Source organism: Schistocerca americana, chromosome 10, assembly GCF_021461395.2.
Source record: "Schistocerca americana isolate TAMUIC-IGC-003095 chromosome 10, iqSchAmer2.1, whole genome shotgun sequence".
Lineage (NCBI taxonomy): Eukaryota > Metazoa > Arthropoda > Insecta > Orthoptera > Acrididae > Schistocerca > Schistocerca americana.
The window spans coordinates 202,021,373-202,049,305 of NC_060128.1; the positions used below are offsets into that span (position 1 = coordinate 202,021,373).

The 27,933-nt window shown below is 41.3% G+C and overlaps 1 protein-coding gene across 6 annotated transcripts in view; it reads right to left on the reverse strand.

Moving 5' to 3' along the window:
* Positions 1 to 7,347: 7,347 nt before the first annotated feature.
* LOC124552690 (programmed cell death 6-interacting protein) overlaps positions 7,348 to 27,933 on the reverse strand; it is a 141,995-nt gene continuing 121,409 nt past the window's right edge. For 3 of the 6 annotated variants that reach the window (XM_047127029.1, XM_047127027.1, XM_047127025.1), the window contains 2 exons: positions 12,982 to 13,245; positions 7,348 to 8,493 (listed from right to left, as the gene is read on the reverse strand). In XM_047127029.1, the coding sequence (XP_046982985.1) occupies positions 8,375 to 8,493; positions 12,982 to 13,245 (383 nt within the window). In that variant the 3' untranslated portion in view covers positions 7,348 to 8,374. Of the gene's footprint in view, positions 8,494 to 12,981; positions 13,249 to 27,933 lie in introns of all 6 variants that reach the window. The other 3 variants (XM_047127028.1, XM_047127026.1, XM_047127024.1) reach the window with 1 other exon arrangement.

Genomic DNA, 27,933 nt, shown 5'->3' on the forward strand with positions numbered 1-27,933 from the left:
GATAGGATGCAGTCGGTCGGCAGCATTTGTGAATTATAGGTGCACCGAGATTCGGATTTAGAGAGACCGGAAATAAAATTGCACCCCTCTCCGAGATTCGAGTTCAATTTAATTGTACGTCTGCACTTTCAGTGTGACACGACACATTACGCACTGCAGCATACGAGACTTTCACGAAACAAAGTGCAGCTTCAGGTTTTTGGAAATGGAACAATATAAAAAATTAACAGCACGTTTTGTTGTGTATGATTTCAGTTTTTGCTGTGCTAGTTGTTATTGTTGGGATTAAACCGTCCTTTTATTTAGGTTGTTTGCTACTACAAATTTCAGTTGTGCAGGCATTCTCAGGTGTGAAGTACAATCCATTAAATGCACATATTTGGCAACGTCACTCAGTTGTAGAAGCGTAGTGTGGTTTGACAGACTTCAGAATTGTAGGAAGAACACACTCAGCTTCTACTATTGTGTGGTGCAGACAAGTACACTCACTGCAACCCTACTTCAGCTCATAGGAGGGTGTGCCGAAAAGTAATGCCTTCGAATTTTTTAATGTGAAATTTCTTAAAGCTTTTTAGATAAAAGAAGTTATTAACATTCTCCACCTTTATTCTTCACGTTTACACGTTCACAGCCCTCTGCTGCTAGAGGGCTCCGAATTGTAGCGTGTAATACGGGGGCGTGTGACGGTTTGTGAGAAACTGTGAGCTTCCAGTTCGAAAAGTTCGTCCACGCGTGGAGCACCATCTCCTCCTGGGTGACAGTGGCGGACCGAACACCAGTGCTGTGACGAACTTAAAGAACACCTTCTGAGACTTCACTTTGATAGCGACGAAAGGTTGCAGCCCCATCAACAAAGTGACAGTGTCAAAAAACTGGCCTCTCGTCAGGAGAAACGTGTTCGTCGCCAGGATGACTGTGTCGAGAAATAAATATGGAGATGTGAAGAATAAAAGTGTAGCGTGAGAATAATGTCTGTTTGATTTAAGAAACTTTTTAAGAGTTTTCACATAAAAAATTCGGAGGCATTACTTTTCAGCAGGCCCTCGTACTTTACACTCGAGAATGGCTGCGCAGCTGAAACTCTGTAGTGGTGAATGTAAAAAGGTGATTTAATTTGAAAAATAAAGGACAGTGCACAAAACTGAAACCATTCCAGAAATTTAGCGCGGCTTAAATTTAAAATACAGTATTGACCAGATTATAGCACAAGGTGTCTTCCCAGATCTGTCATTCGAGAAATACAGAGTTGTCTGACATCCGTAGATTGAACTGTTGCAGCTGAGGTCAACGTTTTTACATTGGGAAATGGATTGATACCATTAAACCGTTCTTTAAAGAATGAAATCCCACATATAAAACAGTTTCCGACATCAGGTTAATTTACAAATCAGTTAATGCGTTAAATATTTGACGTTAGGTGTGCAAGAGAAAAAACCTTTAGGGGAGGTTTCAGACGATGCTGAAAGTTTGTTGAAAGTCACTAAGTGCTCTCGTTACGAAACTTTGGCTGAATATAAACTGTGTAATTTGTGCTCCATTTCTACACTGATAATATTTTGCAGGCACATTCAATGGTATGTGTGGATACTGTCTGCAAACTGTGTTGCAAATGAGGTCAGTAGTAAAGAAGTAATAAATTAAAATGTCACACCTGATGCTAAATTTTTACAGCAAGAACAGTGAAAATTTAGTAAGTGACAAATTTATTTTCCTTTCATCATTTTTTTTTTGTGTGTGTGTGTGTGTGTGTGTGTGTGTGTGTGTGTGTGTGTGTGTGTGGAGGGGGGGGGGGGGGGTGTCAGTGAGAAGAACATTTGTAGAGGCTTGAAATTACGCTTATACTTGGGACTCGCCAAGGGCTCTCATCCTCAAATAGTGGATCAATGATGTCCGGGTATTTGCATGCCATCAATTACATTGCATCAAGGCAAGCACACTGTTTTTAACTGTAATACTTGTGTTACACTTTTAACATAAGATTGGACCACTTCATGAGCAGATTATGACAGCTCTTAAAATTTTGAAATTTGGTCAATAATTACACAAAACATTGAAAATCAAATTTTTGTTGCCTCTATTCTGCAAATAGGGCCAGGTTCTGGGATGGAATTTCAGTATTATAGATAGGGTCATTTTACATTTACAGATAAACCTTTGGCAATCGAGGTCTCGCACGCATCTCTTGCGAAGGATTCGGAAGGATCGGACTGGGTACAGTGACACCGGCTCAGCTGAGAACTCGGACGGATATCGGGAGTCACATCCCCGTAAGCTTCGAGCGAAACTGGCTTCTCCCGTGGTTAGTGGACAGGAAATTTTGTCGCGATACCGAATCTGGGCTTTTTATGAACATCCACAGTGTTTAAACTGTAGTTTGCCTGAATCCATTAGCAGTCTGAATTGAAGCGACTAAAATCAGACAAATACTCAAAATACGATATATTTTTGTGGGAGAAGAGAGAAGTCTAGATAGGGGCCAGTGGCTTACTTACGTGTTTCGTGCACACCGTGAGCTACGGTGGGAACAAAAGAGGATCTGTCAACTGCCAGTGAGAAAGCAGTTGGCAGACAAATGAGGTGTGAAGGAATTCGTCACAATCTCACATTGGTATAGATGTTTATTCAAAAAGAAACAGCAGTGTTTGCAGTTCACACCCTAGCCACAACATACTCTGTAGAAGCACCCAAATATTTGTGACACACTGCGAATCAGAAGGAAAGGTACATGCTTTGAGGGGCAATACTATTGGTGATTCTGAACAAAAAGTGTCATACGAACGTATGTCCTGTTCGTATCATTTTCTGAGGAAACTAAGGAACACAGAGAAGAACAGGGGAAATGAAGGTCATAGTAAATGAAACATTGTGGTGTCATGTTGTGCTTAATTATGTACATTTCCTCACAAAGGACATTCAAAAAATTGTAGTGTGTGCTGTGTTGCTGGTCTGAGCTCATTCTTACGGTCCTTTACTCGAGTGCACACGTCTCAGTCGCACGTCCTCCTTCACCGGCACTTGCGTGCAAATACAACCGAAGTAACATTAGATTGTGTCGTATTGTCTTTACTGACCTTTCCGATTCGTACTTCACTTGCGCTCACGGTTATGTACGCACATAAAATATGAGCGAGAAGTTCCCCATTTGTGTCCACTCTGCGCTTGTTGATTTCGCTCTTGAGCTAACCCTATAAACGGTAATCTAAGGGAGGAAGATCGGGTGACTTCCGTGGCCGGGCGAGTGATCCGATGCTAGGAGTACATTTCAGTGAGGTACAGTGTTACTGGCCATATGGATTTTTCAACAGCTGTATGTTAAGGGGAGTTAGAACGGATTTTTTGTTTTTCACATTTTTGGATTTTTATCGCATTATAAAATTTGCAATTTTGCAAATGAAATGATGTATCTATCACTTATAAACTCACATGGGAAGTATTTTATTTTATTTTTTTTAAATGTAATCTACACCAGTTGAAAATGTTAAAATTTTTATGCGCATTACTTCAAGATCTAACAAAATTGGTAATTTTTTATATAGAAGGCTGTGGATTACTGTGTTATAAAGGTTAAATTATGTGTTTATATCGGTAGCACTGTCAAAAACAGTGAATAGATTAGTAAATCTCTCAAAAAGTAAAATATGATGCCAAAACGAAGTGCTTTTAAGAAACATGGGTTTCATGGTAACAGATTTTCGAATAAAGGGAAACATTGTGTTCAGCATGTGGCATGTGAAGTTACAGACAATGAAATACAGGCAAACTCGTCCGTATCTAGGAAAACACCCATTAGTGCTTCGAAGATTAAAATAAAACATTGTGATACACAGTTTTCTCAAAAATAAAGTGATGTAAACGGTAGGTTAGGTTATATTCTGATAGATTTACACATCTTAACAAGGGTGTTAGGTGTATGCGTATGTTCTAAAATATGTGGAGGGCCAGTTAGTTTACGTGAGGACAATGAGGTATCAAATGGATTAGCCAGGAAACTTATCATTAATTGTGTCAGTTGTAAATATATCTCATTCATTTTGGAATTCTGATAAGTGTAAAGATAATTATTTTGAAGTAAATGTTAGGTGTTTTTGTGGATTGAGAGCTACTGGCAAAGGACACACTGCAGCAGAAACAATGTGTGCCGCGATGAATATGCCACGCCCATCTCGTAAAATCGACAAGTATGCGGGATTTATTGGTGCTATTGTGGAATCTGTTGCATGTGAGTCAATGAACGGTGCTGCAAATGAAACTGTTGACATAAATGACGGTATGACTGACTGACGTACCAGTAACTTTTGATGGCACTTGGCAGAAGTGCGGCTACAATTCTAAGAATTCTGTTGCTACGGTTACCAGTGTGGATACTGGAAAGGTAATAGTTTTCCAGATTTTAACCAAACATTGTTGTAAGTGTAAATCAGGGAATGAAGAAGGGCATATCTGTGACAGAAATTATGAAGGAACAAGGGGTAGTATGGAGACGTGAACAAAAGGGGAGTGTGTTACACTAAGTTCTTAGGTGATGGGGACTCAAAAGCATACAACAGTGTAGTAGCCGCTTAGTCTTATCGTGAGAAGTTTATCACAAAACTGGAATGTGTTGGTCATGTCCAGAAGAGGATGGACACCAGGTCGAGGAAGTTGAAACAAAGTTTGAGAGACAAGAAACTTTCTGGTGGTAAAACCATAAGAGGCAGGGTGACAGACAAAATGGTTGATGAACTACAGCAGTATAATGGGGTGGCCATTAGAAATAATACTGAGCATTTGTTGAAAATGAAGCAGGTAGTATGGGCTGCCCTCATGGACCTGATTCATGGTGCAATTACCACAATGCCCAGTACTCAAACAGCTCGCACAGCCATAAACATTCCATCCCACCAGCAGTCGTGGATATCATAAAACTTATTTACAAGAGACCTGGCAAATCCTGAATTACTGAAGAAGTGTCTGCACAGTCAGACTCAAAATCCCAATGAGTTGTTCAATAATCTTAAATGGACTGGTTTGCTTGTGTGGCCATCTTCTGCAGCAGCTGTTAACCACTGTTGTTATAGGTCATCTGTCTTGAGTTGACTGCAGTGTAGTTAAAAAGAATTACACCAGATGCATTTTGCTTTTATTTACAAAGCATCTTCTGTGGTATTGGTGTTTCTTTACATAGTCTGCACATTTTCTTTTTAATTACATTGCAGTCAGCTCAAGACAGATAACCTATAACAACAGATTATATGGACTCATGGACTCGTTTGCCAAAAAATGTTTTTGTTGGAATAAAGACACTAAAGTGGGGGGAGGGGGGGGGGGGGAGGGTCAGTGATGCTGTTATTGCTTTTAATGATGGCAACATTGGTGCTACAGCATATGGGAATTAATCCTGGAGGAAACTGCATCAGAGAACTTGAATGGATGGACAAGGTTCACATTGATATAGCAGAGTACCACTAAGGAGTCCAGAAAGAAGAAAAACTTGGAAAAAAGTCAGAGGATGATATACAATATGGTGCAGGGTGCATCTGAATGACTAAAGATAAAAAATTAAGCACATATTAAGTGAGTTACAGTCTTTTGAAATTTTATAAGCCGTTCTTGAAAATTTACATTTTCTGTTGCATTTTTTCCTAAATTTCAAAAACCACTTTGAGTAGAGTATTCAAATTTCCAGGGAGTAATAATTTACATATCCTGAGTATAATGAACTAAAAGAAGAACATAATGTTATGTATAATTAAAATTACTTAGGATAATGTACAAAAAGTACACAAAATTTTTGCCGTGTAATCAAAAAATTGTATTTCTGAAAGCAGTGTCTGAAATGCAATTATTGTACTTTAGTAGACTCAGAACATACAGTTTAATGTCCTGTAAAAGTTCCATGTCAATGGCTACAGTGGTTCCTGAAATACAGGGAAGCCAAGTCACTAAACTTAACATTGTCGGGATAGGGCATTCCAACTCCCCTTAGAAAGGGGCATGTGTTCATTTATAGGTTTTTGTTCAGAATCACCAATACTGTCACCCCACAAAGCTTATATATTTCCTCTTGAATCACTCTGTACAGAAATACACAGTCTCCGGTCTCACCTCTCGTTAGTTAGGCAAATTGTCATCCCCTATAATGATACTGGTGACAGTAATAATATCACAGACAACTGGCTTAGATAGTAAGCAAAAAAGGAAGTGAAGATAAAAATTAATATTAAGCATTTCCTTTTTATTTTATTTCTCTTTGTATGATCAAAAGATAGGCAGTCAATAAGTGGCATATGTTTAGAATAGGTAAGACTTGACTTTGTCAGATTATGTCATTAAAACAGTTAATAATTTTGTTAGTCAGGATATGTTAAAAATAAATTTTCCTCAAGGGTAGGGTCATTCTTGTACTTGAGTGAATATGGCTATAAATTTTGTGATCCATAATTACTTGTATTGTGCTAGTCTTTACTATACATATCGTAATACCCAAGGAACTTATGTCATCAAGAAATCAGTGAACAAATTTCTCCCATATACGTCATAAAATGATTAACAGAAAAACTATAGAAAACTGTACAAAAACTACAGAAAAGCTCGTTCGAGACTTACAGACAGTAGTTTCTCCCTACGTACCATCGGGAAATGGAACAAGACGGGGAAAAACAATAGTGACATACAAACAACACTCCACCAGACCATAACTTGTGAAGCACCGGTCAAAATGAACTATTCACCGCAGCATCAAATCCGGTCGTCTGCCTTCTGGGCAACACAGTGTCGTGCACAGCAGCGAACTCTAATTTCGTTAGGTGAGCCGTCACCGCGAATCACTTCAGAGCGTCAGTGCCGGGTGTCTGCTGCCGCTTGCCTTGCATTCGGCGTCAGTCCCACACCCGGGCACAAAGAGTCAGGTCTGCTGAGTTACCAGAAAGGAATAAATGTGTGCTTACGGAACGTGTCTGAAAAGATTCAGACACTCCGTATTTATTCCTCTGTCTGGGGAGATATTTCCAGTTTTCATCAAAATGCAGCTCTTCCTCACTCGTATCTGCTATCGATCGGTCGTCTGAAATAAATATCGGACCTACGAATTTTCACTTTTTTGCGTGTGCTTGTAGATTCATAATATATGACTTAAAGAGCGATATGACTGCGCAAAACTTGTCTTAAACTTGACAAAATAGCTGCAGAAAAACATCAGATGTTGGAGTTTATAAAGATTTTGTTTTACATTTCAAGTCAATCATCCACATACTGAGGTATTACTCTCTGCCTCAGTAACGAGATACCTGCAGAGTACCAGGTTTGACGGCTGTCGTGTAGGAGGAAAAGGCGAGCACAAATGTCGTAAATAATTTTAAGAAACAGCAATTAATCCTCAACATATCTTTATTGATTAAACTTTTTAACATACAAAATATATAAGAGTTTTCTGTGCAGCACCTACCATCTCCAGCATAATTAACTGTATAAACATCACACCAGCAACGCAACTGCTGGGAATATAAAAAGAAATCAAGCAAACTCACTACAAAACACATTTTGATTATTATAATAGTAACAACTAAAATAAGAGAGACACAGTACACTAAAGCCTTCTACACACAGTCTCAGAAGGAGAAGCACCACAGTCTCCTCTAGACTGGGGCGGCTCGTTTCCACAAGCAAAGCTACACATCTCTCTGCCTACTTTTCAGACAGTGGAAATTAGAAAACCGACAGGAGCTGTACGGCACAGATCCTTACTTTAAGACAATGAAACTGCCTGTTAAAATTCAAAGGTGACAAAAGAAAGAGTATAGAGCAAGTCTTTTAAACCAAATATATGCACATTCCAAGAGGAGGGAATAGCTTAAAAGTGTCCCCATACGAGCTCACCAACTTTTGCCCACAGAAAAAGGCACAGAAATCGTTTGGGGAAAAGAGGCTAGGAATGTCGTGTGCACAGCAGAGTCTCTAACACGGCCTGCCTAAAAATGTCTGTTCAGGCGAGAAGTTAAAAGATCAGTTTCAAACATTCAAATATTCTCGGACGACAAACGTACGACGATCGGTGTAGCTGCGTACGGAAACGAGACCCGGCGCGACAGGATACCGCGTGCCGTCGCGAGTGCCGGCCACGGCGCGCCGCGCAGAGGAAGGACGACAGCAGACGGCTACGTAGACAAAGGTCGGTACCTCTCCGTCCGCCTCTCGAAGAGCGGCAGCGATGTCCGAGGTGGAAGTACAGGAGGTTTACAGAAGCACAAAATGCGTAGAAATACGTAACGAATGGCAATTTTGACGCACGTAGTTCCCGTGCGACTAGCTGTGGTGAGGCCTGCAGGCTTACGTGCAGATAGACTGACAGACGGGTAAATTTTATGCCGCGGCGCAGTCTCGGAGCTCCAGAACTACATCACCACTGCCTGTTCTGTGGCGGCTGCTGCTGCTGCTGCTGCTGCTGTTGCTGCGGTGGCTGAGGGTAGCCGGGGTACGACTGGTACGGCGGCGGCTGCGGGAAAGGGTAGACGTACCCTGTCGGAATAAAACAGAGGACGAAAATTAGACACACTATTGTGTAGCCGTACATTGAGACGGTGGAATGTTGCGGGTTATATCTAGATGCCGCTCTCACCTTCCTCTAACCTTTGAACTGTCTTATCTAATCCAGACACTGAACCACAGTGCAACTTGGAGCTTTCCACATTAACACGAAATAGTGAAAGTGAAAGAACAAGTACTAGGCTCAGCCGGCGAGTTGGAGGCCAGTCGTTTTCTAGCACAGCCCGGCAATTACCCGTAGTGTCACAGTAGTAGTACGGTGCTAGTAGCGTCAGAGTCAAACACTACAGCACCAGTCCGGGCGAGGCCGATCAGAAGAATGTTACTGTGCTAACTCTGTGGTGCATAGATAACCTCAATTGCACAATGGAAAGTACAGGATGGAACAACAACAACAACAATATGGAAAGGAGAGAGAGACTGCTACTCACCATGTAGACGATGCACCATGAAAAAGAGTACAAGAAATATTTCAGAGCTTTTGGATAATGTCCAGAACTAGATGTCTGTCTCTCTCTCTCTCTCTCTCTCTCTCTCTCTCTCTCTCTCTCACACACACACACACACACACACACACACACACACACACACACACACACACGACTACTGCCTCTGGGCACTGAGGCCCAACTGCGACTGCCTGACACGAGTTGCAGTCTAGCACGGGTGGTAAGTGGGGGTAAGGAGGAGGTGCCCCGCTCGTTACTGTCGATGCCACGTCCATCTTCACTAACATTCGCACTGCCTGTGGCCTTGCCGCTACTGAACACTACCTCAGCCTACAACACCATTACCAGTCACTACGAGCAACCGTACGCTCGCCCACAATTGCTCCTCTTTCGAAGAAACCGTCTACGAACAAACTTGTGGTTCGAAAACGGGCACCTGCGTGTCCGTCCTCTGATAATCTATTCCTGCGCCACCTACAGGAACGCTTCCGAATTGCCCAGAATGTCAGAACTGTTATCTTGTGCAGATTAACCGAGGACGACACCTTTGTGATCGGGACTGAGAGTGAGGGCACCCTACCCACATTCCTCCGGAAGCTCGGCACCGTCTCCGACGTTCGCTTCACCTCGTCCTCCTCGGCCCGAGAATCCACCTTCCTCGATACAGACCTGTACCTCGAGGACGGCCGCACCGGTACCTCGTCCGCGTCGAACCTCGCGACCGCCGGCAGTATCTCCACTTCTAAGCCGCTACCCGTTACACGTCGGGAAGTCCCTCCCGTACGGCTCGGCCGCACGTGGTCCCCGTCGAAATACGGGGTCTCGCCGAGGCCTTCGCGGGCCGAAATCGCCTGCCAATCTTGCCCGGAAAAACGTCTCCCGCACCTCGTCCTTCCAGTCACCTGTCACTTCCGACACGCCCACTGTCCGGCCACAGAGGGCTACAACTCCCTCGACTCGGTACCACCCGTGACTGCAGCACCTGAATCGTATTCTCTGCCATAATTTCAAATGTCTTTCATGCTGCACAGGAATGAGAAATAGCTTACTCACCCCTCCCACAGTGCTACTGTACTGTGCTTCCAGCCGTTCACCTCGTGGCTCGCATCCCCGTCACACACGCGGATGCCGGACCTGTATCGAGATACGGCTGGACCACTCAGTTGCTCAACGTGCCACACGACACCACTGCTCCACTTTAATGACTGCTTCACAGCCTGTGCCACCTGGACTCTTCCCAGCAACACCAGTTTCTCTGGATTGCACAGGAGGTAACTCCCCTACAACAAATCCTTTGTTCCCATACCACCCCTGCCTCCATCTGCCTAACCCCTACGCACACACACACACACACACACACACACACACACACACACACACACACTCCTCCCTCCCCACAACTCCCTCTCACTGTAGCACAGCTTCCTGACCCTGCTCCCACCATGCTCTTCACACTCCCACAGGTAGCACTAGCATATTTCCCCTTCCCCATCCCACATGTCGTCCTTATCCCCACTGCCCACCAAAGCTAGACTTCTGCTTCAGCGGAATGACCTTGTCCAAAAGCTTTGAAATATTTCTATTTTTTTTGTCATTGTGCCTGTCTCCAACTCAGTGCCATGTCTGTGTGGTGAGTAGCAACCTACCCTTTTCATATTGTTGTACCTCTAATTAAACGTTTACGATTAATGGTGTTTATCTCAAGAAACAACAGATCGGCAACTCCGTCAACATTATCATTACTAAGAGACAGATATATTTTTGAAATCTGTATCGATAGTTTTACGATCCTCATATTTTTATTCTCTGACCGACAGTTCAGAATCTCCCCTACAAACTGCACACGTGACAGTTCGTCGAGGGAGTGTATACTAGTGCTTCTGTTCGGATGTGACATTTAAATAACTCCGTAATACTTTTGTTCTCGTAAGCACTTTCCCACTGTGCACATTTCTATTTTAGACGAGGATGTTTGACGGCTGTGCTTTGCACCATTATGCACGGTACGCAATTATTAAATTACTGCTACTGATGCAGTTATATGATTTGTGTTTGACTCCTTTTTACTGTGGCGTGTTATGTTTCAGACACACTGGAGAATGGACAATGCCTGAAACTGGCAATGCAAAAAATAAATAAATACAAAATTTTGTACACAGTACGGTGGCAAAATGTCATTCTTCAATTTTATTTGTCAGTGGGGCCTAAGCAACTGATTACACTCGGTTTTAAATCGGATAGGATGTGGACGTGTGTTCCCACAGCCAGTTACACGTGCTAGAGCGAACGTCCCGAGAGAGTCCTCGGAGGGTGGGGTCTCTGACAGAAGGATTACTCGGACGTTCTGCCGGAGGAGTTGGCTATGTAAGTCAGGGAAGTGCTCAGTACTGAGGCACTGTACGCCACAGCTTACTGCCAGGCGAGGACAGCAACGTTAGACCTTTCTCGTGACTGTTCGGTGACTGGAAACGCTACAGTAACAAATGCTAATCTGTGACCTTCTGTCTGTCCCAAACAGTGGTTTAGAAGTGGCAGACACAAAAATAGTGCAAAATGAAATTTTCACTTTGCAGCAGGGTGTGTGCTAATGCAACTCTTCCTGGCAGATTAAAACTGTGTGCCAGACCGGGATCCGAAGTCCGGACCTTTGCCTATCACAGGCGAGTGCTCCACCGACTGAGCCGACCGTGCACGACACGCGACCCGTCTTCACAGCTTCACTTCTGCCAGTACCTCGTCTCCTACCTTTCGAACTTCACAGATGCTCTTCTGCAAAACTTGCAGGACTAGCACTCCTGGAAGAAAGGATATTGTGAAGGCACAGCTTACCCTCAACTCGGGAGATGTTTGCAGAATGAAGTTTCATATCAGTGCACACTCCACTTCAGAGTATAAATTTCATTCTGGAAACATCCCCAGGCTGTGGCTAAGTCGTGTCTTCACAATATCCTTTCTCCCAGGAATGCTAGTCTCGCAAGAGAGCTTCTACGAAATTTGGAAGGTAGGAGAATAGGCACCGGTGTAAGTAAAGCTGCGAAGACAGGTTGCGAGTCGTGCTCCGGTAGTTCTTTTGGTGAAGTCCTGAGTTTGAGTCACAGTTTTAAATGGCCAGGAAGTTTCACAGAATTAGTGGCCCTATTCACATTAACTGCAACATTACGGAATTAGTGGAGTACACAGTAGTCAGGTCTAGTCCTTTTATGCAGTATCAGCAGCTCAGCTTACTATTTATTGAAACGGGAGAGAACCCATCTGGGAAGTACTTCACAGTGTTACACTCCTTCAGCTTCTCTCTGACAAATACACACTGCTATGTGCAGAAGAAAATTACAAGGTTCCTTCCATTTACAGATTACACTGTTCAGTTATGATGTATTCCATACTACAATTCCAACAATGTAAAAACAACATAAAAAATACGTTAATCTCAACAAATAAATCTTTTGTGTATCAGTCTGAAGAGTATCTCACTTTTAGTATTCTTCTGCATTATCGTATCTGTATATGAGGTTCTGACTGTGTGTTAAAATGACTACTTATCAATAGGCAATGTAACTTACAGTACTGTGAACAGGACTAGGACACAACACTCTTTCGGAGCACTACGTTCCGCTCCAAGGAAGACAGATAAACTGGTTGGAAGAGCTCAGAAAGTATACGAGGTTGGCAAGGCACTCGGACCTCGAGCTAAGGGAAACCCGTATACTAAAAGAAAGAAGTTAGGCAAAAACAAAGGGGAGAGAGAGGTCGAGGTTGAAGACAGTACAATGGTAAGCTCTGTACCAGCCAGAAGGAGCAAATTAAGAAGTAAAGATTGATTAGAGGAGGAAATGAAAAGTGAAAGAATAATGCAGTCAAAGAATATGAAAAAACGTGGGACGAGGGGGATTTGTACGCGCTAGTACGATCCAAGCAACTCGAGATCTACGCAACTTCACCGTTATTTGTAGCTCTTAATGAACACCAACTCTACGAGGGTGGAAAAAACTTGAAGGAGTGAAATACGACGTACCCGGTTGATGCGGATACGGTACTGCAGCTCCCCCGACACCGGCCGCATAAGGGTTGAACGAGCCGGGGGGCGGCACGTACGTCGGATACGGAGCGGCGGAGGAAGCGCCGTACGGCACGGGCATGCCCTGCGGGTACACGGGGTACGGGAGTGCCCCGGTCCCTGTGGCAGGGGTCACCGGCGGCGGGGCGGACGATCCCCCCTGGCTCGTCGACGGTGGCGGCGGGCGCGGGGGCGGCGTCCCCTTCTTGTCGTCCGAAGTACCTGCCGTGAGATCGACACCAGTCACCGCACGTCTGTTCCCAGAGATACCTTCGAGGCTGTGTATTATCACACACTATAAAATGTATTCTACTAGTGACTAAAGGATTAGGGCAAAATATAGATAACTTGGCTGCCTATGGAATGCAGATTGTAATACATATGATTGTGAAGTAAAGTTAAATATCTTCTAACCAAATTCTCCAACATTACAGAACATTTATACAGCCAGGTTTCACATTACACATTCCAGAGATCATGTCAGCAAGAACAGTGATAGATGCAATTTTTTTTTTGTCACAAATTGATTTCCTCTTCTAGTTTCAAGTAACCCCATCTGGTCATCTCCTGGCTGACAGACATTCACACTTACTCTTAGATAAGAAACAACTTCCCACAGTCATTCGACAAAATTTACCAAGTTCTTTACTAAGCAACCATTCTTTACAACTCAAAAGAAAATGATTGTGTTTCACGTGTTCAAATATGCGAAGGCGAGTTTTGAAATCGTGAGCAGCTGCGCCAGAAAAATTTACGTGACTGGGTAAGTTACAGTTGGTACTGTTTTGCAATGGAATCGCAAATTAAATGATAAATGAACAATAGAATAAAAGCAAAATAAATAAGAAATCAGAAATTAAAAATACATAAGTTTTAAAAAACCTGTTGTCTACACTAATGGTAAAGGAAGTGACACTAACATAAAAAGTAAAGCTGTTGTCAGTTCTATTCTGAGCACCGTGCAGCTCTACTGTATATTCTTGTGTTGGAGATGCGTTCCTCTAAAGTCTCAAACAGTTCACTTCATTACTGATCGTTGCCTGTACAGCAACAGTAGATGCACAATGTGATTTGTCATTTCTAATATCTTGCAAAGTAACTAACTGACAATTTTTTCCCCTTACTATCTGTAACCTTTTCTGTGTAACTTATTTTCACTATGATCTTCTTACTTTATAAGGCTGACCGTGTTAATAAAAACTTTCTGGAACTCCCACTGTGCCAATTTGCAAGTGGCCTAAAGCAAACTCTGTCTTCACCCCCTAACACAGGGTGTCGCAGGAGAAATGTTCAGCATCGAGGGATACGGTAGGACCGATCGCTCAAAGCAAACGTGTCTAGTTAACTTGGGCTCTAAACTGCACCCCTTAAAAGCTTTGAATACTTGTTCATCTTTGGTACTGTAAAACAAATCTCTCCCACTGCAAGCTCTTTACTTTCCATGTCGTAGGTGGATACATTGTGGACCAAAACGAGAAAAAATTGTCTAGTAAACATGGGCTGTAAAGTGATATCTGAAGATCTGTGACCATTTGTTCAGTAGAAGAGATGTGTTTCACAACAGCAAATACGAGCAGACACTCATAACTCTTAAGATGTGTATTCACCCACTCGGCTACTCAACCCCATCTCTGTGTGTTCACACGATGCAGTGCCCGACATTTCTCAGCAATTGCTGCCGAGTTGAGCTGTGTTTGAGTTCTCTGTCTTTACTGGTTCAATCCTGTCCTCCATCTTTTCACCTCTATTTAATGGCTACATCTCCTATAATCTGCTTCACACATTCTAGCCCATGCCCACTCCTATTTTTCTCCCCTCTGCTGTCACTCCCAGCACCAAGTACCTCACAATGCTGAAGCAGATGTGCCTCTAACCTGTCCCACCTTCTGGTGGGAACTACTTTCCTCAGCTGGCCTTTTTAGTGCTTCTTTATTCTGAACAAAGGGGAAAGTTGGACGGAGAATATAGAGGGTCTATATGAGGGAGGTGTACCGGAAGTCAGTATTATATAAATAGAAGAGGACACAGATGAAAATGAGATGGGAGATATGATAATGGGAGAAGAATCTGATAGGCAAAGAGCCAGTGAATCAAATTCCTGCCCTTATACAGGGTGTTCCGCGAGAAAGACCCGAGTCGAAACGAGGCCCTAGGAGTAAACAATATTCTGTCAGAACTACTGATAGCTTTGGGAGAGCCAGCCGCGACAAAACTCTACCGTCTGGTGTGCAAGATGTACAAGGTGGCTGAAATACCCCGAGAAGAATGTAACAGTTACAATTCCAAAGACAGCAGGTGCTCACAGGTGTGAATACTGCCAAACTATCAATCTGGTAAATCACGGTTGCAAAATGCTAACAGAAATTCTTTACAGAAGAATAGAAAAATACATAGAAGTCAGCCTCAGAGATCAGTTTGGACTCTAGATAAATTCAATTTGAATTCCATAGAAATGTAGGAACACATTAGGCAGTACTGACCTTGCGAATTATCTTAGAAGACAGGTTAAGTAAAAGCAAACCTAATTTTATAGTATTTGTAGATTTTGAGAAAGCTTTTGACAACATTCACTGGAATCCTCCGAAATTATGAAGGTAGCAGGGGTAAAACACCGAAAGAGAGCGGCTACCTACAACTTAAACAAAAACCAAACGGCAGTTATAAGAGTTGATGGGCACGAAAGGGAAGCAGCAGTTGAGAAGGGAGTGAGACGGGATTGCAGCCTATCCCTGATGTTATTCAATCTGTATATCGAGCAAGCAATAAAGGAAACCAAATAAAAATTTGGAGTAGGAATTACAGTCCACGGAGAAAAAAATAAAAATATCGAGGTTTGCCGATGACACTGTAATTCTGTCAGAGACAGCAAAGGACTTGAAGAGCAGTCGAATGGAATGGATGTGTCGTGAGAGGAGGATATAAGATGAACATCAACAAAAGCAAAACGAGGATAATGGAATTAGTCGAATTAAATCTGATAATGCTGAGGGAATTGGATTAGGAAACGAGACATTTAAAGTAGTGGATGAGTTTTGCTATTTGGGCAGCAAAATAACTGACAATGGCTGAAGGAGAGAGGATATAAAATGTAGACTTGCAATGTCAAGAAAATGGTTTATGAAGAAGAGAAATTTGGTAACGCTGAATATACATTTAAGTGTTAGGAAATCTTTTGTGAAGGTATCTGCATGGAATGTAGCCATGTAAGGAAGTGAAACTATGGGCAATAAACAGTTTAGAGAAGAAGAGACTAGAAGCTTTATAAATTTGCTGATACAGAATAATGGTGAAAATTGGATGGATAGATAATGTAACTAATGAGGTGGTACTGAATAGAACTGAGGAGAAAAGAAATTTTTGGTACAACATGCCTAGAAGATGGGATCAATTGATAGGACAATTCTGAGACATCAGCAGATCACTTAATTGGGGGGAGGGGGGGGGGGGGCACCAAACTTGTAGAGGGAGACCAAGAGATGAATACAGTAAACATATTTAGAAGGATGTAGGGTGTTATCTGGAGACTAAATAGTTTGCACAGAATAGAGTAGCATGGAGAGCTGCAACAGACTTCAGAGGGAAGATCATAACAGCAGCAGCAACAACAACAACAACAACAACAACAACAACATTTTGTATTCGCCTGCCACCATAATTCTTCACATTCTACAATAACACCCCATTTCGAATGTTTGCAGTACCGCTCCTTCCACATTTCTGAGTGCCCACATTCCTCTTCTGTACAGTGCTGAGCTCCAGATGTTCACTTTTGGGAACTGTCGTCTTATTCTCAAATAGGTGCTCTTATCGAGCCAATCTACTCACGGTATCTCCCTGTGCGAGCTCGCTTTAGGAGATTTCTTTCACTCTTTCCACTTCTAAGTCAGTCCCAATTTTGATGTTGAGCTAGCTGTTATTCTCCTTCCCTTCTGCAACTCTTCATCAATGTCATTTTTGCCCTGTTCGTACTTAAGCCACATACCACAATAAGTACACTATCGACTCCTTTTAACGGGTCTTCCGTACCTTTTGCCAGGCAGGCAGTGACACCTGAGAATCTTAGCACTGCTTCAACTTCCACTTTCACTTCTGCGCTTTTTCCAAAAGTGTCTTTCACGACACTCACCTCCGCTAACGACAGTGCCAATCGCCTGCAGTCCGGCTTCACACTCTTCTTAATACGAGCCCGTTTTCCTCGACCCTCCGCTTTTCTTCCTATCATTTTCCTCTGTAAATTATCAATGTGTCTACGTATTTAAGCAAATAGTTTACACTGGTGAATAATGTTCAGTGGCACACACATTTCTTTTGGGTTCTTAATTTGGATGTCTCAGAAACCACAAGATGACCAATAACACGTTCAGATGGTGGTTTTCGGTAGAGCCCAGTAAAAGCACACAGGAGTTGTAGGAGTAGATTTCCCCAGGGTGAGCTATGCTGCACCTCCTGTGGCAGTAGCTCTGCACGTTGAGCGATTCTTCCCGTTTGTAACCTACACAACTGACTGGACTGTTCAAAAGTAACAGTTGCTGACAATATGAGCATGTCAGTCAAGGGATTAAAATAGACCTCGCTGGCAGCTCAGACGGTAGCTAAACAGGCCTTATTCTTGTGAAGACTCGTTTTATAGGCTTCAGAGTTTGTAACAACTGCAAACAATAAGGTCTTAGATGTGTGTCCTCTAAAGTCTCTTTGTTGTTAACAGAAACAGCTATTTTCTTTCAGAAACACGAATTTATTCTTATACATTTTACGCTGCCTATAGGAGATAAACAGCAGCTATTTAACGAAAGTGAGTAAGCGGCAGATTTCCTCGTAATTTATGAGGGGGGGACGAACAGACTCGCACACGACAGAACGGCACTGTGAGCTAATCGAACCGGTCTCTGTACCGAGGAATGCAGTAACGACAGCAACAACCGCAAAAAGCAGTTAGCACCACGACGATAGTTCTTTGGCAATCCAGTGTACAGATTAAGTTTCTGTGACTCATTAATACTTTGACGCATTCCACATCCTCGGAGGTTCTCCTTTTCGATAAAATGTACCAAATGTGACGACCGAACTAACGAACAGTTAACGAATACTGAGCCGGCATTAAAACACTTGACGACCCATTCGTACGGACAGCCTTTCCATTTTTTTTGTTGAGAAAATATTGAATTTTTTTGTTAGCAAAGTGAAAATGAAAAATAAAAAGATAATAGGGGGTGAGGCCAGAAGTGTAATAAGTGGCTGGCTACCAGCTTACCAGAGTCAAGTGTGGAAGTTTCAGCATCTGATATAACGGTCAAAACCACAATTTTAGCAAATACCTGCTCCTCTTTTTCATTTTATTCTTTTATTTTTTAAAGGAAACATCATCTGATTTTTTCCACATTTCAGTAGACAGTTTGTACTGTGAACTTGAGAATTAACAAATACTCTATTAACGTAAGAAGTGACTACGGGTTCTAGCAATGTCTTTCTCGAGAAATCTTAATTTACGTACTACAAAGTTGTCTCCCAATCTGATTAAATCGTTATAGGGCATAATATTTTAGAAAATGGTAGAAGCTGTGAGAAAGTGATGTATGGCAAGGGGGAGGAGGGGAGTGGGGTATTAAAAGCACCACAGATGTACCCCTTACAGCAGTTTCCCATATCACTGTTACAGACAGGTAAACTGACTGACAAAAAGTTCACATTTCGTGCAGAATTTTACACGCTCGCATTAGTGTTTATTACAAATTAGAAACTTCTTATTTTCCCACTCTCACACTAAGGCATCCGTCTCTCCCCTTTTCGAGTGACGGAGTACAGTTACGTGCCGATTCCGGACCCCGTCCGCCTCGTCAGTTTTGCTTCGAACGTGGGCCCCAGGTGACTTTCTGACATAATCTCTTCAAAGTTTCATTCTTCGGAATCCCTCTCTTGCAGCTGCAGACGTATCCAGAATCTAGCCTCCTCCCCCATTCTTCGAGTGACAAAGATGGTGTCACTCGCCACCTCAAAACTAGAACACGAGCTGCTCTCTCGGTGCAAATACCTTTGAAGTTAAATTATTCCATCCGGGCATACTTTACAGGTTTCCTTTATCATACGTTTGGTGAATCAAAACTGATTATTACATTACATTTTATTCATTTAATACTGTCAACCGTGTTTTCAGTCAAAGCTTATGTACTACAGAAACAACTATTATGAAATCACAGAAATTAACTGACATTCTCTGTAATCAACTGTACACAACCAATTAGCCACATATTCCATATACTATATTCTCAACACCTGTTGTAATAATGTTAAATGTGTCATTTAAGTAACAATTGCACAAGTATACTGAAAACACATAACAAAAAGAAATTCAGCCAGAAAAGAAAGAGACTGAGGGTTGTAAATACAGAAGTTGTAAAAGATACACGAATTCCTCTGTGGTGTAGAAAGAACTTTAACCTAGGACTATTGCTGCCTTTAAGGTTTTTATATCCGTGTAAAGGCAGCTACACAGTGCTAGAAGCACTCTGCTCCTCGGTACACACTGCCAGAACAAACACGGCAGTGCTGCCCTAACAAACACAGCTATCACAAGTACACAGAGCTAGACACACTACGAGTCCACTCAGACCTGCAGACAAGTGAACAAGTGTTTCGTGTGACATCTGCTTCAGATAGTCTGTCAAAGAAAAGTGCTAAAACAGTTGTAGTGTCTACTGAACATAGTGAGTAAATTACTGCCCAAAGAACTTCTCTTTCTCAATAGCCATTAGCCATTTATAAAAACATAGCGTATTTCGTAACGGAAGAAGACATTCGGCCACTTGTAATGAAACTACAGCTCGATTCACTGTACTACATATTTTCAAGAAAATAGGTCATCACGCAATTACAAGTTCGGCATCTAGTCGGCAACATATGAAAGTGATAGCCGTGTGGACGGTAGAAACAGTAACAGTGTAACACTTGGGCTGCATCTCACAGTGAAGTTTACAACAAATTTTGAAATGTAAAGAGTAGAAAACTTCTGTAAGGTGTGACTTAAAATATAAAGTGCAAGTCTTCTGAATCTAGTAAGTTAATCACATTTTTGTGGGATTATAATCATTATCCTTCCTTAAATAATTCAGCAATGAGGATAGGCAAATGATTCAAGTGTACCTACAGTTCCTATTCACTTAGACTATCTTAGAATGCATTTCATATAGCTATGTGCACAATGAGAAATTAAACTTTTGCCACAAAATAATTTTCGAGATATATTTTGTTCGATCGACTCGATAAGCTCCTTTCTGAAGTGAAATCTTTGCAAAATCTTTCTAAAATGGCAGCTGCGCCTTGTATATTTTCTAACAGTCAGAGGATAGAACAAAAATGACTACAGCGACATCTGAACTACGCTCACAAGTGTCTCCAGAATTTAACTCGACCGACAGTGAAAGATAGGGTGTGTGTGTGTGTGTGTGTGTGTGTGTGTGTGTGTGTGTTGCCAGGAGGCACAAATTGAGGACGAGAAACCTCGTCAGCGGTCACACGGCATCATTACGGATCCCCAAAAGTTGGACTACTTCCTCTGTCAATGTGTGCCAAGTGTTCACAGGCTCCGAGAACTAAAACTGAATAAAAATGATTTTTCAATTACATAAATGTGTTTTACCAACCACGAGAGTTATTTATCGTAATATTATGTATTTGTGTAAAGTTAACGAACCTAAAGAATTTATAAGACTGAGCCGCTGACGAGACGGCACCGTGTAACAGACAAATACGAGCATCAGATTGGATTAGTACTTGTTCCATTTATCGTGAATACGATACTTTGTAATGATGTGGAACGTGTCAGGTTAACAAAAGGTGTATACACAAGATATTACATTAGACAAAGTATTACATGACACTCAATATTTTTAACTTTTTTCTCAGGGAAATGGGGAAATTATCCACTTACTATATCCAAAACTTCATCTAATGAGTAGGAGGAGTTGCCATTAAGAAATTATTTTAATTTCCTTCTAAATGCTGTATGGCTATCGGTCAGACTTTTGATGCTATTAGGTAAGTGACCAAAGACTTCTGTGGCAGCAAAATTTACCGCCTTCTGAGCCAAAGTTAGATTTAACCTTGAGTAGTGAAGATCATCCTTTCTCCTTAATAACAAATTTCATACGTGAAAAAAAAAAAAAAAAAAAAAAAAAAAAAAAAAAAAAAAAATATATATATATATATATATAATAAAGGGAAACATTCCACGTAGGAAAAATATATCTAAAAACAAAGATGATGTGACTTACCAAATGAAAGTGCTGGCAGGTCAACAGACACACAAACATACACACAAAATTCAAGCTTTCGCAACAAACTGTTGCCTCATCAGGAAAGTGATATATATAGTGAGGCTACAGTGAAGATCTCTAGCTCTTTAAATAAGTGTCTGCAGGATGATCTTGGATGAGCTCCAGCAATTATTCTCATTACACGCTTTTGTGCAATGAACACACTTTTACTCAATGATGATTTAGCCCAGAATATGATGCCAAACGAAAGCAGAGAATGAAAATAGGCATGATAAGCTAATTTACTGAGATGTATATCGCCAAAATTTGCAACGACCCTAATAGCATAAGTAGCTTAACTCAAACGTTTCAGCAGATCTTCAGTGTGTTTTTTCCAGTTCAATCCCTCATCAATGCATACACGTAGAAATTTACAGTGTGGAACTGTACGTACCGTTTTCAGATTCACGAAAGTCATAAGTGAGGTACTATTGGGTAAAAAGATAAACGTTTGCTCAAAAATATGAAGGTTACCACATACAGTTGTGTGCCCAAAATAGAAGTTGCACCGTTATCGTATTTTCTTTCCTTATCAATCGTCAAAGTACAAATGTGGAATTTGACGAAACAGTGAAAACACAGCAGCACAGAACGAAACAGTGAGAACACTCGACGGCGCCCACGTGTGGACAGACTGCATCAATTTCCACGTCTCTGCACAGCAGTAATCCACCTACCAAAAGCCACAGAAATCACATTGTCCACATTTGCTACGAGCTGTTCCTTTCTGCTGTATATGAATTGGTTCATTTTAACTCTACGTGTCAACACACACTGTTTCCGGCGAATGTCAGATAACACCTCACCTAAGAACCTTATTAACATGCCAGCCTTTACAACCTGTTACACAGTACCGTCTTAAATAGCTTGTGCTTCTGCAGACTTCACATTCAGTATCTCCAGGCACTGATTGTATAGAAATGCAGAGTTTTACAGATAAATGATCTAAAAGAGTGACAGAACAGACATCTCTACAGTTTTGATCAGTTTCAGCCCTTCGACTCGAGGTACGGGATACGTGCAGCCGAGGAACGTGTCAGCAGACAGCACGATATGCAGGTCGGAACTCCCAACAACTGGGACTGAAGTACTGATTTTTCTGTCACACACAGTAGAATTACTCCTGTTTCTAATCAGAAATATAAAGCCTTTCTGTCCGGTGAAGAAATGCAGTATGGGATGGTAATGAAGTGTTTTAGATGGCAGAGAAGAAGCACGTTTGTATGGCCAGATCTTGCAACTACCAAATGTGCTTTCCTCTTCTCCTCCTCCCCCTCTGCTGAGTGTTCACAAAATGCAAATTGTGTGTGTGTGTGTGTGTGTGTGTGTGTGTGTGTGTGTGTGTGTGTGTGTGTGTGTGTGTGTGTGTGTGTTATCACAGGGAGGTGGCAGTGTCGGTGCACTTGTTGCGGGTGGCAGGTGTAGAAGACAGCTGCTGTGTGTGAGATTTCGAAAGTACATATCTTTTCGTCTAGCAGAAAGACTAATATGTGAAAGTTACTGACAGATTAAAACTGTTTCAGGCTAGAACTCTAACCGGGGACTCTGCATTCAGTGAGTAATGCTCTTAGTGAGCGAACAATCTGGACACGAAGCAGATTTATTTAGGAGGTTAATGTCTGTAATACCAGCTCTAGAAACAGTATAGAGGTGAGCAGTAGCTGAAAGCTTTTTTTCCCCCCACTGATATCACACTCTCATCCCATCCCTCACTGGATACACAATGCAGACAAAATCAAATCGATTTTACACAAAATGCTATCACTGAAAGAATCTGGGCACTACGAAGCTCGGGTACTACTGCTGTGTATGGCTTTAAGGGTGGAGTTAAAGGCAACTCTACAAGTTTTACACTTGCCCATTCTAGAATGAAACTGTTTTCGATGTTTGTTCTGTGGCCGGAGGTGACACACATTTACACGGAAAACACCAGTTTAAACGGTGGATAGCATCTGGATGAAAAGATTTCAAAGTGAATGCCGCCACCGGGAAATATCGCGTCAGTACTTTTTGACGAAACATTCGTTGCCTCGGCAATGGCAGTCGATAGTGGGAGGTAGTGACGCAGATCTTTACAAATATCGGTTGGCAAAATTCTCAAGAATAAACCTGGCTAAGAAAACAGAATGGTGATTTTTATGAAACTACGGAGCACCTGACTGCGAAAGTGTTTCAGTATTGGGGAGGGGGGAAAGCAACCTACAAGCAACTTACAATACGGGAAATGCCAGAGCACGAAACGTATTTCCCACATTTAGCTTCTAAGGTTTTTCATTTCTCCTCTAACTCTCCATCACTGATTTGTGCTTAACCTCAACTGAATAGGCAATTTCAGGTATAGGTGGGTAATTTGCAGATCCTGCAAAGAATTATTGACATACGGTACACAGCCATTGGATCATTACTAGGAGAAATGTGTCAGTCCACATGGAAAATATGTTACAAAATAAATGTGTTTCAAAGACTATTTTGACACTTTCACTTACAGTAAGAGAACTTTTCTGACAGTTGCAAGAGAACTTTTCTGACAGTTGCACGATACTGTTACTTTCGTACACTTGTCGAGCCAATTGCCTCGGCTCAGTTTCCAAACGGAGTTGGGATCTCTATAATTTGTACTTGTTCCTTATTTCTAACTTTTCCCCTCCTTTACCCTTTACTAACTTTAGTGTCTGTAACAACAATATGAACAGGACGGATTGCTACTCACCACCTAGAGGAGGTGCTGAGTTGCAGACAGTGAGTACACACACACACACACACACACACACACACACACACACAGTCGTGCTGTGCGTTTTCAAATTCTGGTGGACTTTTTTGTCTGCAAGCATTTCATTGTTTATCTTTGTCTGTCAAACATTTGACAGTGTTATGACAATCCCAGGCAAATAATATGTCAAAATTCTCTATTTAAACAACTACTCTTAATAAATTTATGGGATTTCAAACAGAAAAAAGCTCCCAACATAGGAAAAAGTCGGTCCTTGCGTCAGCATCTGGCAACTCAACTCCTCTGAAAGTACGATTGGTTTGATGGAATATGTCAAAAGTAGTTTTGACTACAGCTTCTAGGATTCTGGCCCTTACCCAGGACAGCAGTCGAGCACAATCTCCGTTCTTTCGAGCTGACCTCAGAGAATGTCTCATGTAAAGACGTGTCAGCAGCACTAAGTTCATTCGACGCCACAAACTGTTATAAAAAATTATGTAGTCTGCAAGTTTTAATCGAAAGTTTTCACGACGACCGCACCGGTCGCACTACTGTTCACGCTCAGAATAGAGGGCTGACGATTACTAGCTAACCAAGTTTTAGCGATCTGATAAATAAAACTCTAGTATTACACATTTCTAACAAAATCATTTTCAGCTACTGCAATATATGATCATTTTGTTTCCTTGAAGTCAATGAACTGATACAATGAACTAAAACAATACAACTGTTCCATCTGAATTAAAAAAAAAAAAGAATTTTTTGGTGATGTCAATTTTTACTTAGATTTGGAAGGATAAGTACACTGCACATCACTTCAATTAACTGAGATTAGTCAACAGCTAAAGCTTCATTTCATAAGTCACTCAACATTACATAATTTCCAAAATAAGTACTACCGAGAAGAAAGAACAACCAAAATTCCAACACTGTGATAATTCATACCTCAGCTACTTCTCCATTAATTTTCCTCAGTTTTTAGTCATCAAAATCGTTGCTCTTCTGCCAATCTGTCCTTTACCTCAAACCTTTACTGTTGCTAGAATATCTCCGTGTATTTACTTTCAAGCTGACACACCCAGCATTGCCCGGGTATTCATTTTGTGAATTCACTATTAGAAACAAAAAAATGAACTGTTTTTGAAATGTAATATTGAGAAAACCTCACTTCCATGTATTTGAGAAAACACCTGTTAATTTATGAAATTGTCCTACAAAGAAATATCATGATGTACAAATATATAGGTACAGTATCCCAGGTACAGTATCCCAGGCACAGCCGCTTCACGTCACTGCAGCACAATTTTATAAACGTCTTTACAGCAGTGCCTCTTCGTCGTAGCTCTACGACTGTTATTGTTTTCGCCTACAGTCGTTTCAACTTAGCAGTGGGAAGCTGTCGAAAGCACTGCTAAGTGTCAGGGATTTCCTTAAGATGACTCAGTACAGGAGTGTCTTTGTAGCAAAGAACAAATGTATGAAAACCTCTTGCGTGATGTGGCTGTTTTTTACGCATCTCAGTATTTACAATAGGATATCTCTCAAACTGTGGCGTATGATATTTTTTCGTAGGTAGATCGAGCAGCATTTGTAGATACTGTTCGCGAAATATATTGCAAATAGTGTTATTAGCAGAGTAGTAATAAATTTAAATGTCGTGCACATTGTGGCAGTTTTTCACATATCTCAGATCTTATGACATCCTGTGGTTCTCAGCGCACAGGGATTATTGCCTGACAGTAAGGGGTATGTGTACCAAGTTTGGTTCAAATCAGCCCAGTGATTTAGGAGGAGATGTGGAACACACGTGCGTGCAACCTCCTCCTCCCCCTCCTCATAATATGTATGGATTTTCACACATTTATCTGTTCCCATTCTTTTCAGCTATCTATAAGCTAAGGAGTGACTCAAGAATACTAAGTACTTGCTTGGAATGTACACTCATCACACATGGCCAATGTAACAGACAAAAAGTTCAAAGAAGGGCAGCACGTTTTGTATTATCGCAAAATACGGGACAGAATGTCACTGAAATGATACAGCATTTGGGCTGGACACCATTAAAAGAAAGGTGTTTTTCGTTCCGACTGAATCTTCTCACAAAATTCCAATCACCAATTTTCTCCTCCGAATGCGAAAATGTTTTGTGGGGAGAAACAATCACCACAATAAAACAAGGGAAATCAGAGCTCCTATGAAAAGATATAGGTGTTCGTTCTTTCCACACGCTATACTAGATTGGAATAATAGAGAATTGTGTAGGTGGTTCGATGCACCCTCTGTTAGGCACTTAAATGTGATTTGCAGAGTATCCGTGTAGATGTAGATCTGACACTGACATTAGTTATGAAGAAATTTAAAATCATACTCTAGATAAATGACACATTTATTGTAGAAGTATTTGTTGTTGTCCTCAACATATATGTTGATATTTATGCAATTCTGAATGAATCTTTTTCTTTTAGCAGAACTTTATGTTGTCTGTCACGTGCAGATACCAAACATAATAAAACGATTGTACGCCAATATGTAAAAGCTGGAAAACTTACGTGTGTGACTAATATTATTTCCTTCCCGTCTTTCCTAATTTTAAGCTAGGCAGGGGCTATCTCGTTTCCTTCACGTTACTTCAGACGAGTACTTTTCGCATGTCATACGTGGGATTTGTGCATAATACTGAGGGAAAAAGTCAGCAACAAAGAGCTTCCAAATACAGAATACTGTCATTAATGTGTAACATGCAACACTCAAATTGCAAATATGAGACAAAAAATATTCTTTCAAGAAAACATAGAATTTTGACATTTCTGCTGCTCAATACAAGTGGACAGCAAACAATTTTTGTTCCACCAAGTTTCCAGCCGAGCTGCTTTCCTGAAGCATCTCATTTCTTGCTATTTGTGTCTAAAGAATATGACAATTCCCATTCTACAGGTGGGTAGTAAGAGGTATGGGATATATACCCATACATGAGGATGTGTAGCATTGGCCTCAACATACATTAAGTGCCCATTTTCTTCTTGTTCGTGCCATCTATGCCCTTTTTAACATTTTTTCTGGACAACTGCCAACAGCTGTAAAACATTAAAGACATTTATGACATGCAGCTGTGTAAGTATTTAATTTGCTACCACCACTTTCTGTCATTGGCCACCACTGCAGTATCGTGATTTTTACTTACACACTTTGAGTGCTGGGGACTCATTTTTCGATGCTCAATGAGTCCACAACATATTTTTGAATGTAGTTTACTAACAAAATTCAAACGAGTCAGAGAATATCCAAATGTTGCACTTCTTCATACACTCAGGTGGTGGTATTTCTATGATGATACAAAGGTGTTACATAATTATTTACATGTAAGATTCACAAATAATTGCATTGCAAATGAAACCTCCGAAAATAATAATGTAATATCTTTGTATCATCTTACGTTACAAATAACATCACCTGTGTACGTAGTGAAATACGACACTGGTAATCTCTGAAGTATCTGAATTTTCTTTTCCAGTGGGCCACCAGACAAGAAGTGTGTGTATTTACGTCATTATGTCTACTCACACCACATTTAAAAACTACGTAACCACTATTGGAAGTGGTAAACAATTCTCAGTTTTGTCTTTGTTTTGTCAAAATTAAAAATTGCAATTTGTGACTGAAGGCAGTTTGTTTTGTATATACGTCATGTAAATTTTGCTGTATCTCTGGAGGAAGGGGGGAGGGGGAAGGAGAACAACTCGAGTGTCACTGAGAAACTGCGCACACAACAATTTCGAAGTATGATACTTTGTTCATCATTGTACATCTAGAAAATGTTAAAATAAAATGATACAGGAACAATGTTATTAAGAACACATTATCAAAATACGCAGTTACAAGACGTTCTTA